This window comes from Erigeron canadensis, chromosome 6, assembly GCF_010389155.1.
Source record: "Erigeron canadensis isolate Cc75 chromosome 6, C_canadensis_v1, whole genome shotgun sequence".
Lineage (NCBI taxonomy): Eukaryota > Viridiplantae > Streptophyta > Magnoliopsida > Asterales > Asteraceae > Erigeron > Erigeron canadensis.
This window is the reverse complement of record NC_057766.1, coordinates 43,854,860-43,872,270: the sequence shown is the minus strand read 5'-3', so window position 1 is coordinate 43,872,270 and position 17,411 is coordinate 43,854,860. Positions and strand designations below refer to the sequence as shown.

At 35.6% G+C, this 17,411-nt stretch overlaps 2 protein-coding genes and 1 long non-coding RNA gene across 3 annotated transcripts; 1 reads left to right on the top strand and 2 right to left on the bottom strand.

Moving 5' to 3' along the window:
- Positions 1 to 1,410: 1,410 nt before the first annotated feature.
- Positions 1,411 to 3,665, bottom strand: LOC122603893 (scarecrow-like protein 8). The gene has a single exon (XM_043776739.1). The coding sequence runs from the start codon at positions 3,491 to 3,493 to the stop codon at positions 1,673 to 1,675; it is 1,821 nt and encodes a 606-aa protein (XP_043632674.1). The 5' UTR covers positions 3,494 to 3,665; the 3' UTR covers positions 1,411 to 1,672.
- Positions 3,666 to 6,768: 3,103 nt separating this feature from the next.
- LOC122604983 (protein FAR1-RELATED SEQUENCE 5-like) lies at positions 6,769 to 12,692 on the top strand. Its single transcript, XM_043777839.1, has 4 exons — positions 6,769 to 6,867; positions 11,038 to 11,187; positions 11,605 to 12,099; positions 12,198 to 12,692. The coding sequence occupies exons 1-4, from the start codon at positions 6,769 to 6,771 to the stop codon at positions 12,690 to 12,692; spliced, it is 1,239 nt and encodes a 412-aa protein (XP_043633774.1).
- A 2,915-nt stretch (positions 12,693 to 15,607) lies between these two features.
- Positions 15,608 to 16,081, bottom strand: LOC122602660. The gene is made up of 3 exons (XR_006324359.1): positions 15,971 to 16,081; positions 15,807 to 15,899; positions 15,608 to 15,729 (listed from the first exon to the last, which is right to left on the bottom strand). It is a non-coding gene; the product is annotated as an uncharacterized LOC122602660 (long non-coding RNA).
- Positions 16,082 to 17,411: the final 1,330 nt, after the last annotated feature.

The window sequence follows — 17,411 nt, the reverse complement described above, 5'->3', positions numbered from 1 at the left end:
ACGTGTCGTTAGAATTCAGCCGTTAAATGTACCATGTGAAAGGCACGTGATGGACAATACTGTCTTTTCGTCTAAACGATGACTATCCTTGCAACATATATCATCATCATCATCATCATCATCATCAAATTACTTATATAAATGTCTCGATCTAATTAAGTAAAATCAAATTCCTCCATCATTTTCATTTTCCAAATTTCATTTCAATCCACCTAACAAATCCACAAGGCTAGGAATGAGCCGAAAATCCCAAGTTCCGAGTCCCGTCCCGGTACCGTCCTGATCCCGGTACCGGGAAGTGGTACCGAGTCCCAAGTGGGATCGGGACCGGTATTGGAATTTGATGGTTTTCGGGATTGGGACCGAGAAAATCCCGCGAAATACGGGATACGGTACCGTCCCGATCCCACCTTATTTGAGACCGGGACCGGTACCACATTTTTGGGATTTTCAGGATCGGTACCGTCGGTACCGGGACCGTTACGGGACGGGACCGGTCCCACGCCCATCCCTACACAAGCCTATTGTATCTTTGTTTGAATTAATTATTCAAAGGTTATGTATATATATAACCCAACCATCATTACCACCAAATTCCGACCATCACGGATCTCAAAGGGCGATGGCGGTGTGGATTTTAAGAGCGACTGCGACGACGATGGATTTGAAGGGCGGCTGCGACGGTGGATCTGAAGGATAGCAAAAGCAACAACAACAAATTAAAAAAAAAATTCAAGGGTTTGAGATTCTAATCGAAAAACACATCAACACCCACCACAGAAATCGGGTGTGGTGGTGGTTTCAGTTATGATGCTTTACGGTGGTGGTGGTTTCAGTTTTGCTAGTTATTTCTGCCGTAAGTTGGATGATGACGACGTAGATTTGTGTATTTGTTTAAATATTTGTGTATGATCAACAACGTAAAGCATCAGAACTGAAACCACCACATTCTCAAAATTGAAGATTTTACGTTGTTGATCATTCACCAATCACAACACTCAACAGCCGTACCTCATTTCCATTTTCATTCAACATGCCCCAGTTTTCATTAGTTTTAGTTTTAATTATTGTTATTTCATCTAGTTTTTGTTTTTGTTGGCTGAGATTATGGGAAAAGCAACCACCAAAACCTATTTTGGAAGAAATCCAGATTGAAGTGAATTTGGGAGTGGTTTCTGGTATATATATGGGTGGGAGGGTGTAAATGACTCAACTACCCCGCATGTGAGACGCACATGGGGATTTAACGGCTGAATTCTAACGGCACGTTACTTTTGGACCAAAATTGCAACATGTGTGATATCACAAGGATACGTTTTGCGACTTTTCATATGTGTATCAAAGTTGCAAAATGATGTGATAACAGAGACCAAAAATGCAATTCGTTCTTTTGTTTATATACTTTTATCCTTGAAAAAGTATAAAATATTGTACACCTTAAACCAATCGACTCTTGATTCGGTACAACCAAAAAACAAAAGAACTTAATATTTATATATCCACCCCTTGTCGATCCCAAACTTTACAAATTAATCCCACAACCAAACGCCACACGTTTATTCGGTTTTTGTTAGGTGGGTTTACACATCTAATTCAAACATTTATAACTAAAATAGTAATTATTCATTAATTAATCAAAACACTAATAAATTAGAATTGAAATTGAAAAAATCTAATGCCAAGCAGATACGACGGTGAGAGTCCGTCCCAACCACCCAAAGCTAATCCCACCCGAATCTTCTTTCACAGTAAAACCCGGATTGCCACGTGTCCCCGAGTTGAGCTTTGTCAACAACGACTCAACAGTGAATTGACTCACCGGTATGGATTCAAACCCAGCCATCCTCATCCTGGCCCGCCATTTCCCAAACACTTCGCATCTTTCAACACGGTCCCTCCCTTCACACGCAACCGAGTTAACTATTCTCCGACTGAGTCCTTCCTCTATCTTGACTCGTTCTAGGCTGTCCTTTGGAATCGTCGCGTCACATGAATCCAAAAACATTGTATAGTAGCTAAACGCGTCGTTGACACGCGTCATGAATGAAGATGTGTTCCCATTCAATTCTTGCTCCGCTACCGTCACCACCGCCGGTGACAACCCCTTCACGCGCCGTAGTACCTCGTCTCTCAAATTCTCAGTTGTCACACTTTCGTCAGGCAAGATTTTCAGCTTGAAAGCAAAATTGACAGCCAAAACGTCGTCGTTTTCAAGCCCCAGACCATGTGTACTAATCTCCGACAATTTAAATTCCAAAACATTATAGTTAAACGAAACACCCAATTTGTTGGAGAGTAATTTTAGCCTATCACCAACCAGCTTCAACCTTTCCACACCCCCATTTCCAAAAGTCGTTAACTTTAACGATATCGGAAACAACCCATTATCCAGTTTACGCGCCGCCGCAATCTCATGAAGCAAGTAAACATACTGAAACCCATGCCCAACATCAAAATCCACCACATGGATCTTTCTCTCGGGTCGACGCAACCCGGAAACAGTTTGCATGATGACATTATAAGCCCCCATGAAAGCCAGCTTGAAACAAGGAGACTTATCATACATCAACTGCGTAGACAAAATGTGCTCCTTTTTGTATAGCTCTGCCGCCGAAGATGCTTGTTGGCTCTCCATCATGGTGTTCACGCGCTCCACGCGAGTACGTAAAGCAGACGCGATGTAAAAACCGATACGTTGTTCCGGAGTGCCACGCGCGCTTGAAATTTGCTTCAAGCGCGTGATCAACTCCAGAGCTATATCGGTTTTCCCATCTGTTATTGCTTCAGCTGCATCTGATATCAACTGTTTTGTGGAAACTGTTGATGAGGAAGATGCACATGACGACGAAGACGACGTCGTTGGAGATGGCGAAACAAAACTATTATTAGTTTCCGGTTTTTTAGCTACAGAAACGGTGTCGTTTAATAGCTTTTGGATTGTCCTTGTCCCAGACCACTCGGTATCTGTCACAACCGAAACGGCGTCGTTCCCGTTTTCATTTACTATTTCATCATCGTCTAACAATAATTCTTTTTCTAATTCTTGTAAACGATGTAACATCTTTTTATCTCTTTCTTGATTATTAACAGCGTTAACTCGATATTTACTGTCCCTTCCATCGTTAAAACTTCCGTTACCGTAACGCGAAACAGACGACGACGACGACGTGACATTAGAAACCGAAGAAATTTCCGGCGAGCTATAGAGATCCAGCGGCGACGGCTGCTGTTGTTGATAATAGCCACGTGGCTTCACGTTTCTTGAATAGATTGAACTTTGTTGCCGGAATTGCTGCAGTTGTTGTTGTTGTTGTTGGAATTCCGCCAAGGATCGTTTTCCGATCAAATCAGATCGTGGATTTACCATAGTGTCGGAAAGAATACCAGCTAACGGTGACCTGTAATTCAACTGTTGGTTGTAACTGTTTCTGTTAACGGTGCTGTTTATATTATTGAAGAAATCTGGAAACCCACCGGAAAACCCTGACGACATTGTCGCCGGAGAAAGATAAAAAGAAATGATTTTTTTTTTGAGATAGTAAAAAAAGAGGACAAAGAGGGAAATTTAAAAGGGGTTTCGTGAATTTGGCTGAAAAGCAAAATTGGATTGATTCTTGTTTTTGATGATGATCATCATAATGGTTACGTATAGAGAGCAAATTATAGATACATGGAAGATATATATGTTTTATTGTAACTTACAAGTGGCTTTTTAAAAGCCACTTTTTTTTAAACAGGAGCCACGTATTACATTTTAGTTTATTCTACAAAATACGGTGTGGTTATTTAATACTATTTATTATTAGATTAAATAAGGATTGGGTATGTTGGATATACACATAAATATTTACCGTTAAAAACTTATGATTTGTAGGATTCTAATATGGTGAAGAATTTACTTACATTAAAAGAAAATTATTAAATTCATACACTCACTTTTTAGATGTGCAGTAATGTGTCATAGATTGTAACTAAATACTATAGATAATGTATTTTTTTAACATTAGCTGGAAATTATTAGTTTAGAGGACGCGTATTTGAAGTAAATATTAAGATATATAAGTGCCCTAAATTCTAAGTTACATGAACGACAAGTGAAAGCCATAAGTCATCGTAACCTACTACAAATATCAATCAAACAATTAATCATGAAAGGTTAAATTAATAAGACCCTCGAACTGAGTATACAATTAATAAGACCCTCGAACTGAGTACAACAACGAGATAGTAGATTGAAGCTTTTATAGTTTTATGGACAAATGTATAAAATGTTGTGACGATTGTTCACCTATGAGACCATTTTTAGTAATTTACACCTACAATGCAACCACGGTGATAGTAGTAATGGTTGTGATGTAGGCGACTATAGTGGCAATAACAATATAATTATTAATGTAAAAATAATTGATGTAAAAAAGAAGTGTATATGAGAATGTATGGAGTGAATAAGTGATGGGTAGTGATGATGTACTCCCTCAGCGGTACGCAGGACCTGCCACACGAAGGAATAGTAACACGTTACGACACAAAGGCTGTTCGTAACGAAGGCTTCCGCAGTAAGGTAAAAAGGATAAGAATTATTCCCCTATAATTTCAGGATTTGATCTTATCACTTGCAGCCAATAATTAAGGAAATAATATTCCTGGCCTAAGACTTAGGGAAACCCTAAAGAGGCTTAACTTTCTCTTCAAGATAAATTCTCCTATAAAAGGAGATTCATAAGACCTCACGAAGGCATCATTCATTCATTCATACTCATTCTAAACATAATCGACCAGATCTAAAACATAATAGCACGATCTTAATCGGCTAACAATCAAATCATAATTGATTGGCGTAAAGAAATTCACTCTACCTTCGGAAAATCGCCAACAAACAACCAAAAATACCCATCATTCCCATTCTAAACCTAATTTCGGTTTGGTGCACAACCAGGTAGTATTTAGAATTTTAAATCATGTGATTATATCTATGTGAAATTTGAAGTTTGTATGTTGAGTTGGTTGGGTCTGTGCCTGTCCAACTGCATTTTTTTATTTGTATTGCTTTTGAGACATTAATATAAGTTTCAAAGTTTTTTTGAAAAAAAATTGGATAGTTATTTTAAAAGGCTTTGTATTGTAAATAATTACATTAAAAACAATTATAGTTATATTAAATGAAAATATTTAAATTAATATATAAAAGTTTAACTAATTTGGAAATTAAGATCAAGTTATTTTAGAAAAGTTAGGAGGGATCATAACTTTTTATAATAATAGATATGGATAGAAATATATAGATATATAGATATCTTTTTATTAAATAAAAAAAAATTGTCATGACGTCATTTTATAAAAATAATTTATTTAAGCTAATTTAATAAAATAAATAAATTAAAAGCATATGTGTCGATTAAGGATTACGTTACTTGTTTTAAAAACATCACAATTCTGTTTTAGTTTACTGGTAAATATTAAGAGATTTCGTAATAATTTTCAGATGTTGATGATTACGATCGTTAATATATGGCAAAAGAATGATAATAAGTGCTTACGTAGACAATCAAAATACGATTAATACCTATCTTTTGATTATAAAAGCCTTAAAATCTAGTTACACCACTTGTCCCAGTTACCTAACTTTATGTTATATCCATGCTACCTGTTTAAATAATCCCTTGTTATTTACTACATACGACACACTGTCGAAATAATATCTCAGATCTATATACTGAAATAATAAAGTGCAACAGATGATTGGTCTAATCTTTTCCTCTACATTCTTCACTCTAATAACGATTAACGTGTGGATGTAATTAATCACATAGACACATCTATACTTCTATATAAAGGATTATGCACCTCTCTCAAAATAGAAATAGTTATTTATATGTCACATACGAAATTACTAAATTTCCCCTTAATAAAGACCCACTATGGAAAGAGTTTTATAAATTATCAATTTTGCCCTTAATCAATTAATTTACACCATAAACCCTTATTTTAATACTTAATACTTTAAACCCTTATCTTCTAAAACTTTTCACTATCACAATTATATCAACCTACACCACTACCAACAGTATCATCACCGACACCACTCACTACAACAAAAATGTCATTTATTCATACTTGCTTTAAACAAGTGTGAAAAAACTTCTTAATTTGTTCACACTTAAAAATGTTTAAAAAGTATACACATTTAAAATTGTGAAGAAATTTTAAAATTTACAATTTTTTCACACTTATATATGTGGAAGAAAAAGTTCACACTCAAAAGTGTGAACAAATGTCCAACATTTTCACATTTAAAAGTGTGAATGGTAATTTGTAACACCTAAATTCTTCACACTTCTCTTGTGTGAAGAAATTTAGTGTTACAAAATTAATCCTCACACTTCTAAGTGTGAATGATTAATATACTTTTACACATTTAAAAGTGTGAAACTTTTTTTTCCACATATATAAGTGTGAAAAACTTATAATTTTTTAAATTTCTTCACACTTTTATAGGTGAATACTTTTTATACTTTTTTAAGTGTGAACAAAATTAAGAAATTTCTTCACACTTGTTATAAGCAAGTGTGAATAAATGGAATTTTTTTTGTAATGACTAGACCGTCTTCTACACCACTGCCGCCGCATTGCGCGGGTACCATGCTCGTTTAGAAAGAAGAAAAAAAGGCAGTAACTACATATCTATATATAGTGTGTTGACATCCCAAACTACAAATATATATATATATACGAGCATGGTACCCGCGCATTACGACGAATACCATTGACATGGCGTCTAGATCGAGGGGTGATGTGGGTCTCATGGAGACGTTTCACGGCGGTGGTGGTGTTGAACGAAGGTGGAGGCGATGGACGTTGGAGGTGATGGTTAGGTTTTGAGGACAACAGTGGAGGTGTGTGTATTTTTGTGGCAAAAAGGAAGCAATAGGGAGAATAAATCTAGGGAATAAGAGAAAGAATAAGGAGGGTTAAAAGGGTAAAATCCCATGTCCCAAATCTTGTAAACTTTTGACATGGGTTGATAATTTTTAATAAGGAGTATAGATATATATATTTGAACTTTTTTAAGGCATTGTTGCCAAATGGGGCTACGCACTAATGGTATACGGAATGGTTGATTGGTTGGTTGATTATTTTAAATACGGTGAATCAATTAAAAACGTACGGTTAACCCATAATTTGGATTCATCATTTTTGGAACATAAATTGAAATATTGATATAAACAATTTATATGTATTTAAAGGTAGAAAAAAATGGCTTTTTTAAAGAGCCTCAGACCTATATATTAAAGATGAGAATATAACATTTGATGTGTGAGATTTTCTCATTATCCAACTGAACTTGTGTAAGCAAAGCAGGGAACCATTGGAAATATTGCAGAAAACAAATGATTAAATTAATAATGTGTAAATTGATGACCAATTAATATGCATAACGAGCAACCCATTAGCACACCGTTTATTGTGATTTGTGAACCGGATAAATTCTAGCAAAACACAAAAGTCATATAATCAACTCCTAAACTTTAAAGGTGTTGGTGGTGGTCAATTGACCTTTTTTTTTTTAGATACATTAGTAAATATATGTAAATTTACATATGATTTAGATTAGAACTATATAACAGTTGGGACTTCTTCCACACAAGTATTGTCTATATTGCAACAAAAACTTTTATACTATCAAGGGATCATATATCTGAATTAATCAAGTCTATATTAAAGGAAAGGATCGACTTTGCTTGTGTAAGTCATCGTTTTTTCCTAGTTTTTTTGTAGTGTTTTATAATAAAACTGTTTAAAAAATGGATAATGATATATGTGCCTAATTCATATGCCTAATAATATGCCTACTCCATATATAGGAGGACATACATTTTTTACTAATTCTCTTTCATCATCTATACCTTTGATTTTGTCACATGTCATGATCTCTCTTTTAGGTCTATTTTTAGATATACAAATTAGTTTCATTGATATTTTACTTAAAGAATTTAATCTAAAAGTTCGTTCAACATATTGTACCTATATATCTCATTATTATTCGTCATAAACTATTCCAACATGGTCGAAAACACCATCCTTGATATTCTACATGTACCTAAACCGTCTTTTTGTCGTTTTAATGGAATATCGAATAGTAAGTTTTATGGAATAGAATAGAGTTTTGATGGTTTGTTGTTGGATTCCAGCTGAATCAAAATTACACTCAAGCATGTTATCATACGCGCGCAGCCAGAAGCGTGAGTGTCAATCGCTATGGTAGAGCCACACGAAATCCACGCTCTTTTTCCATATGCTTGTGTCGCCAATTTTTGTAATTCTTGGTCAGCTATCGCGTTTTTATCCAACGGTCCACATTATTCCTATCATGTTTCCATGGTTTAGATTATGATTAACGATTAGGGATGGCACCGAATTTCATTCATTTATTTGTGGTGATGTACTCAAACTTGATAACAATTATTTGGAATTTCAAATAAAGTAACCATGCATGTTAAAGAAAATAGAAAAACCAATTGCAATTACAAAAGTATAGTACGGAGTATATATCGAAATGAACATACATTAATTTTCATTCTCCGTAGTTTAAGATTAAACGAGATTTTAGACCCGTGTCCAACACTGTACACGGGGTTTACGATATTATCAATATTATATTTTCATACATTTAAGTTATAAAATTTATAATTTTGAAAATATATGGTTCCAAATTAATGAGACTTTTTCTACAAATTAATATAAATACTAATATAATAATATATTTGAATTGTGATTTTTCGGATTTTTAATTTATAGTTTATCTACATGATGACATAAGCGAAAGTCAATTTGATGAAATCGAACGATTTGATTGGTTAATAAGTCATTAATTCAATTGTCTTATAGTATATATACTAGATATTAGACCCGTGTCCAACACTGGACACGGGATTTACGATATTATCAATATTAGATCTTCATACATTTAAGTCATAAAAGCTTATAATTTTGAAAAAATACGGTTTTAAGTGTTATATTTTGCAAGTTATAGTACAATAATCATATGTTCGTCACTGTCATTATTAGCCTAGACATATTAATGAAATTGTTTGCTGTAGTCATTACACAAGGCACATGCTATATATAATAATTTATCCATTATAGAATATTTTGAAACCAGATGTACTCATAATGTGATATTATTATGAAAGATAATTAAGAATAAAAATATAAACATATTTGTGATCTTGTACTTGACATTTAGGTATATGGATTTAATCATGATGCGCGTCCATAACAAGCATAGGTTTATTTTCAATCACTTGTTCTATGATAATATGATAACAATTAGGATTATTTTTATATTCATTGATAACAGTTAGGACTCTTGATTTGAGTGACAACTGTAACTTTAAACATTAAAATGCAAAACTAATATATGAAAAAGGAGAAAATTATGTACCTTTTTGATTGAGAGATATAATGAATTTTGAATGGAGTTTATATTGATTTGGATTTAGGATTTAAGTAACCCTCTGTTGTAAATCATGTTTGGTTCTATGATTGTCCCATATCCTGTGATTCCTATTGTGTTTAAGACAATGATGTTGTATATCGTTATCTGTTATTATGTTTGGGATATATATCTAAAGCTAACATTGTATTTATATCTAATATTAAACTAAATATTAATATTTATAATTATAAAAATTTAATCTAATATTTGTTATTAAGTCATTAGGTTTTGAATTAATTTTTTGTAGAAAATATTTGATATGTTAAAAAAAAAATTATTTAATTAAATGATTATAAATTTTAAAAAATTCTCTCAAGTTGACGGCTAAAAATAAATATAAATTAAGTATTCAGGGCTAAAAAGTGTAAATTATTGATGGAAAACAAAAAAGTGTAAATAATGAGACTTATTCTACAAATTAATATAAATATTAATATAATAATATATTTGGATAATGATTATTAAGATTTTTAATTTGTAGTTTATCTAAATGATGACATCATCAAAAGTCAATTTGATGAAATCCAACGATGTAATTGGTTAATAAGTCATTAGTTCAACTGTTTTATAGTATATATAAAGATATTAGTATTAGTATAGTATATATTAAGATAAGATTTTTTGATTAACCTATATTTCCGATTCACTTTACTATAAGCTAAGCAAATTATGCCGTTTACTTATTTGGTTTCAATCTATGTGTATGAAAAATGTAGAATTCAATTAATATTTCACTACTTATTGAATACAACCTAAAGATTCATACATAGATAACTTTATAATTATATCAAAAAAATAAGAAATAAACACAACTATAATAAATTTAAGAAATTTGATAAAATATACATATGAAAAAATTATATGAACGGTCAAATTTTGAGATGTATTTTAGAATATGGACACCTATAAAACTATTGTCGCATGTGGTCAAGTATTTCTTACCATCTACCTCTAACAGTAAGAAATGATGGTGACCAATAAATCAAGATATGTGACAAGATATGACACTTCTTACATGTTTAATTAATTTACATATCTACTGTTTTGTAAATCCAAACCATCCATCTATATCTTCTTCATCTCTATTTAAATCATCATCTCTTTTATTTTTATTAAAAAAGGGGACGTGTAGGCCGACCACCCCCTATGTAACCCGACCACCCCTTTTGGAGCGACAGTCGCTCCTAAAGGGGTAGTAGGATACGACAACGGGCGACAGCATACGACAACATTTCTGTACGATTCGAACCTACCACCTCTTTTGGAGCGACTGTCGCTCCTAAAGGGGTGGTAGGTTCGAATCGTACATAAATGTTTCTGTTTCCCCGTGACGATTCATTCTATAAGTTCAACGATTCATTCTATAAGTTCAATCATTCTATAAGTTCAACGATTCATTCTATAAGTTCAACCATTTCATATTCATTTTTTATAACTTCAATCTCAGTATTCAATAGTTTTGATATTCGATCGTTTTCATATTCATTCATTTTGATTTATTCGTTTTCATTTATTACTGTTAAGTGTTTTTATTATTTTAGATGGATTGCTTGGAGAAAATTTTCTTAAATCCAAATGCGCCGGAAGGTGTAAATGACGAGTTTGTGTACGAAGAGCTCGATGACGAATTTGAATCCCCAGATGTCCGTGATGAATTTGATTACGATCACGATGTTTTTTATAACAAGGAGGTATGTATATAATCCAACGTTTTCATTTTTTGTGTTGTTATTTTGTGAGTAATTGTATTTTGTTATTATTCATTAGATTTGTTGCTATAAAAGTATGTAAGAAAACTAATTATTAAAACTACGGATAAAAAATTGTTTATAAAAACATATTAAAAAATGTACGTAAAAATGTAGATTAACTAAAAACATATTAAAAATTGTACGTAAAAATGTAGATTAACAAAAGCTATTAAAAAATTGTTAAAAAAAAAAGTGTACAAAAAAGTGTATTATAAAAAAGTGTATAAAAAGTGTATTATAAAAAAGTGTATAAGAAAGTTGATTATAAAAAAGTATATAAAATAGTGTATTAAAAAAAATGTATTATAAAAAAGTGCATAAAAAGTGTATTAATAAAAAGTGTATAAAATATTTCAGGTGTTTGACACACACATAGATTTGGTAGACTGGGCTCAAAGAACGGCAAAGGAGCTTGGTTATGTGTTAGTAACACGAAGATCAAATGTCACAAAAGGCGGAGAAGTTAAAAAGGTGGTCCTTATTTGCAACCGTGGTGGAAAAAAAGATAAGCGGTCAACCGGGGCACCCAAAGGGAGTACCAAAATTGACTGTCCATTCAAATTGGTAGGCCGTCTGACAAAGGACCATAGTTGGTGGGTTGAAGTTATAGATCACCGACATAACCATCCATCAGCTTGTAATTTGGAAGGTATTGCGTACGCAAGACGACTAACCGATGTTCAAAAAGAATTTGTGGACGAAAAGGCGTTGCTAGGTTTTGGGCCAAATAGCATAAGGGACCAATTGAAGGATGCATTTCCCGGTATCTTGACCCGTTCACAAGACATTTCTAACTACCTGCAGCAACACCGGCTAAAGCACGCCCAACAACGAGGGGAAACTCGAATGCAGGTGAAATAAGAACATACCTGCATGTGGATCATATAACTATATGTTTATTTTTTAAAAAAATACGACTTCCTTATACTTTGGTTGTTTACCCGTTGCAGATCGTGCTCCAATTACTATCTGACCATCAGTACACGTATCAGTACACGACGGATAGCAAAACCGGATGTTTGACCAATCTCTTTTTCGTACATCCTACATCACTTGACATATGGCGTGCATTTCCTTGGATCATTGAAATAGACGCCACGTATAAAACCAACGTTTACAACATGCCGCTTGTTGAGATTGTGGGTGTCACTCCAACTGGCAAGACATTCAGCATTGCGCACGCACTTATTGAAAATGAGCAACATGCGACATACACATGGGTGTTACAGTGCTTGAGGTCGACGCTCGAAGAAGGGTTCGTCGTGCGTGTGGCACTCACTGATCGGGATCTGGCCCTCATGAAAGCGGTTAAGGATGTGATGCCGGAAACGAAGCTGATACTGTGTAGAATACACATTTGGAGGAATATTGAGTTACATGCCAACCCATCGTTTGGGTCAAAAAAGATTATGGTTCGTTTAGACACCGGTGGGATCAACTCGTAAACTCAATCAGGGTTAAAGAATACGCAGAGAATGAGCAGCGGCTAAAAGTATTCTTGGCAGATAAACCAAGTATATACATCCCGTCCCCATACTGTTTTTATGATAACGCTTACGATGTAACCATGTAGCTAAATCACTTTTTATTTTCCTGCAGATCTTTATAAGTATCTACAAATACAGTGGCTTGCCTCGTACAAGGAGTTATTTGTGTCATGTTGGGTCGACCAACACCGCAACTATCGTAACTACACTACCAACAGGGTTGAGAGCGAGCATTCTTTGCTGAAGTCAGTTATGCATCAAAAGCGGCTTACGTTCCACAAAATCGTTGAATGTGTTAACTCTGTTGTCAGCGGGCAATACACCGAAATAAAGGGGTCACTGGAACATTGCAGGCAGTACAATCAAAATAAACACAACTATCCCTGTTTAAAGGATTTGCTCGGTAAAGCCTCCCATGTAGCCTTGCAAATTATGGTTGACGAAATTGATCGATTGAAAAATACAGTAAAAGGGGACGTGTCAAAGTGCGGGTGTACGGTATGGGCTAGTTGTGGCTTGCCATGTAGTTGTCGACTTCTAACATACATGCAGGAACGTAAGTACAGTTCATTCAGATACAAATGGTCCATTTTACTTAAAAATACTTAATGTAATATTTTTATTCCTGCAGGAAGGCGTGTACAAGAATATGAGATAGATGCATTTTGGTGCAGGCTCGATATAACCCCGTTCACCTGCCTGCCTGGAAATGTGAAGAAAGACTCGGATGATGACGAGCCTGTTGAGGCCTTTTGTGGCGAGGTTACTGCTGCCTTGGAATGACAACCCATAAAACAAAGGAAAAGCTTGATGTCAAAAATAAAGGACCTCATCTATCCGGGTCAGTCCAAAATCAAGGATCCAGAGGTCCAAAAGAAAACACGTGGTAGACCTGTTGGGTCAAAGAAAAAGGTATATTATTATAGTCTAGCAAATTATTAGTTGTTAAACACTATACGGGTATACATCTAACTTAATTATTCATTGATTCATTGCAGATGCCAAACTTGAACGTATCACCTCCGATGCCACCACCACCAAAGATGAAAAAGTCGAGGTCCGTGCACGTGACCACACCTAAATATCCGGATACCGCACCAGACTCAGGCTCATGCTACAGAGACTTTCATCCGGCGAGACACAGTGAGCATGTGCCCACGCAGTCACGTTTCGCGGAGCCTGACACCGAATTACGGGAGGACACCCGTGGATATATTGATGACTTGATCCGATCGTCACAATTTTCAACAGCAGGGCCGAGTAATGAGCCTACAACCGAAACCCCATTCTTAGATCAGTTGTTCGGCGCAGCCGAACCCGCGTACTATCCTGTGCCACCAACAGCACCAACAGGCTTAGTGGATCAGTTCTTCAGTGCCGATACTTATTTTCCTGCAGGTCCTAGCACTACGATGCCAGCTGCACCATCATCGTACTTTGATTTTTTCAATACGCCCACACAACCTTCGATGCCACCAGCACCATCACCTCCGATGCCACCAGCACCAGCACCATCACCAATATCTCCCATATCAGGTGAGCAGCAATTAGCTGCTCTACCAGTACCACCACCTAACACTCGCCCACTGCAGACGACGGGTATAAAGGGTTACCTTGACGACATACCGAATGTATTTAGACCATACGTCAAGGGGATTATTAATGTCAGGGGTGATGGCAACTGTGGATTCCGGGCACTTGCTGTTGCATTGGGGTACGATGAAAACGAAGGTTACGAGTGGATCCGACTACATATGTTGGCCGAGTATGAAAACAACAAACAATTCTACGATGAACTAACAAGATGGGGACAGGTTGAAGCGAGCTTTTTTGAGGGGTTATCAAGGTCTTATGTAGGGGTGTTTAAACCAACTGCCTACTGGATGCACATGACTATGGGGACCATGTTGTTGTCCAACAGGATGGGTATAGTAATTAACTGTTTATCTACTGCCGCCAGTTGGACTTCGTTCCCATTTACCTATGGTCCTGATGAGATGCCTAGGACAGAGCCCATATCAATAGCATTAGTACAGGGTCACGGTCACTATATCATGGTGCAGTTGGAAGGTGACTACCCGATGGCCCCGGAGATCGCATATTGGGTACAGGATCGTGTAAGGCCTCCCGTGAGCAAATGGAAAGATTTGTACGGACACCGCCAGTTAGCCTACAATAGATATATGGATGCAACAAAACCTCCTCCCATCTATATGGGAACAGTGGACTCATCTGATTAGGATTGTAATAAAGTTTTTTGTTTTTTGTTTTGCCCGTTTTTTTTTTCTTTTTTTTTTATTAAGGGAAACTTGGGGTGTTACTTCATAACTTTATCATGTTTTTACTTGGTATATTACTTATAATAATATATTAATACTACGAAATTTGGGGTGTTACATTTTTGCAAACCGGATAGTCCAACATCATTATAAACAAACAGTACACAAATAATAAAAAAGTAAATATCAAACACAAATAATAAAAATGTACATAACAAACTGTATTTATAAAAATGTACCTACTTCGTACAAATAAAAAAAGTCTAATCATCGGAATCGTCGTCGTCCTCACCGGCATTATCATCACCCACACCTGGTCCGGATACAGAGCCTGTCCCACTAAAAAATCCACTCATATCCGACAAGCTACCAAAATCCCCTGATGGAGGTCCAAAATGCGCCGATCTCCCACCCCATAACTGGCGGGGGTCGAAATAGTCATCCCCAGGCTGGTTCAAGTCAACATGGTAGCCGGAAGGTTGGGATGCAGAGGGGCCAGAATAGGATGCATGCGGCCCGGAGGAGGATCCTTCCGGAGGCCCATAATGTGGTTGCGGCAACTCACCAGGGAAATCATGGGATCCGAAACCCCTGAGAATCCTCCCTAGTCCGCGCTGATGTCCGGATCGCGATCCAAACGCTTCCGGGAACAACTAGGTTGGAGGTGTCGGTGCAGGATCCTGTGAATGTCTCTCCTGCGCAGCTTCCAGACGGGACTGCATATAAATAGTAAGGTAAGTTTAATAAATGGAGCAGTAATTAAAAGTAATTTAACTTAAAGTTATGTATATACCGCAACTTCCGGAGGTTGTAGTCTGTGGGTTGCCGCCCAAGTCGACTCCCACGTGGGCGGTGGCCCCTCCTTCTTTTCGTTATGGTGCTTGGCCTGCAAACAAGTCAATTAATTAGCATTTAAAAAACACAAGAATTGTATACTTTTGTTAAAACCAAACGTACCAACGCCCGATCGTGGGCAAGAGAAATAGATCGCCGACCCTGAGTCCCCACCGCCTGTTTGGACCGGTTTGTCTTGTTTGTCTCGGCCCGCTTTACCCGGTCATCCCTCGTATAGAAACGCAATAGTTTTCCCCACACTTCCGGGTCCATACCAGCTGGCGGTGCTGTCTGCAGGGTATCTGCTGCGCCTACACCCCCCCGTGCTGTAAAATGCTGAGATTTGAATTTTGACTTTCGCTGCCTATATATGCTAGCTGCATCAGCACGAAAAGCCAGTTTTGCTGCCTTCCGGGTGGGGTCGTCCTCATCAAGCTCTAAGTACTGGTCCATCGCAAAATAGCGCTACGTTGTTTACAAATACAAGTTAGCATTTTCGGGGTTATCATTGAAAAACATATTAAGTAAAAAAATATAAAAAGAAACATATTCTAACCTGTACTTCCTCCAAGATATGGTCCCTCATAGACTCAGGCACATCGTCCCATGACTCGTAGTACTGGGGGACATCTCCGATCAACGAGCCTAACAAAGATTTGTACATAGCCCCGTAGTCCCCGATCGACTGAAAGGTCTTTGATTTGTAGTCGAAGTACATGGGTAACGGGCCTCCATTTTTCTTCAAGGCAGCCTCAAGTTTTAGATTTTTGGCTGCCCCTCTTGGTGGTGGTGGTGTTTTCTTCGAGCCTACAAAACCAATAAGTAACAATAACATAAATAAGTTACTTTAAACGATAAGAATAAAATTATTTCAATGCATAACTAAATTTAATGTAAAGTCAATTTTCTTACCGCTGTTTTTGCAGCCTGATATTTTCTTCCACCACGATCGGTGCGGATCCCTCCCATCGCCGTCGCCGCCGTGAGCTCCTAGCATTTTTCTTATATCTACATAAATAATACACGTATTATAATACTTTTTATATCAACTTTTTTAACAACTTTTTTTTAACTTAATTTTTTATATGAGTTTTGTACTACTACTTTTTCAATATATGTTTTAATATCTTTTTATACTTATGTTTTAATACTTTTTTTACTTATACATTTTCTTAGCATTTTTCTTATATCTACATAAATAATACACGTATTATAATACTTTTTATATCAACTTTTTTAACAACTTTTTTTAACTTAATTTTTTATATGACTTTTGTACTACTACTTTTTCAATATATGTTTTAATTTCTTTTTATACTTATGTTTTAATACCTTTTTTACTTATACATTTTCCTAGCATTTTTCTTATATCTACATAAATAATACACGTATTATAATACTTTTTATATCAACTTTTTTAACAACTTTTTTTTAACTTAATTTTTTATATGACTTTTGTACTACTACTTTTTCAATATATGTTTTAATATCTTTTTATACTTATGTTTTAATACCTTTTTACTTATACATTTCCTAGCATTTTCTTATATCTACATAAATAATA

What these genes read in the sequence shown, in the direction of transcription:
- LOC122603893 (XM_043776739.1), bottom strand. Translation starts at nt 3,493, where the DNA reads ATGTCGTCAGGGTTTTCCGGTGGGTTTCCAGATTTCTTCAATAATATA.
- LOC122604983 (XM_043777839.1), top strand. Translation starts at nt 6,769, where the DNA reads ATGGCGTCTAGATCGAGGGGTGATGTGGGTCTCATGGAGACGTTTCAC. An exon ending in ATGTTTTTTATAACAAGGAG is followed by an intron (nt 11,188 to 11,604) that starts GTATGTATATAA and finishes AAAATATTTCAG; the next exon opens with GTGTTTGACACACACATAGA. An exon ending in GAGGGGAAACTCGAATGCAG is followed by an intron (nt 12,100 to 12,197) that starts GTGAAATAAGAA and finishes TACCCGTTGCAG; the next exon opens with ATCGTGCTCCAATTACTATC.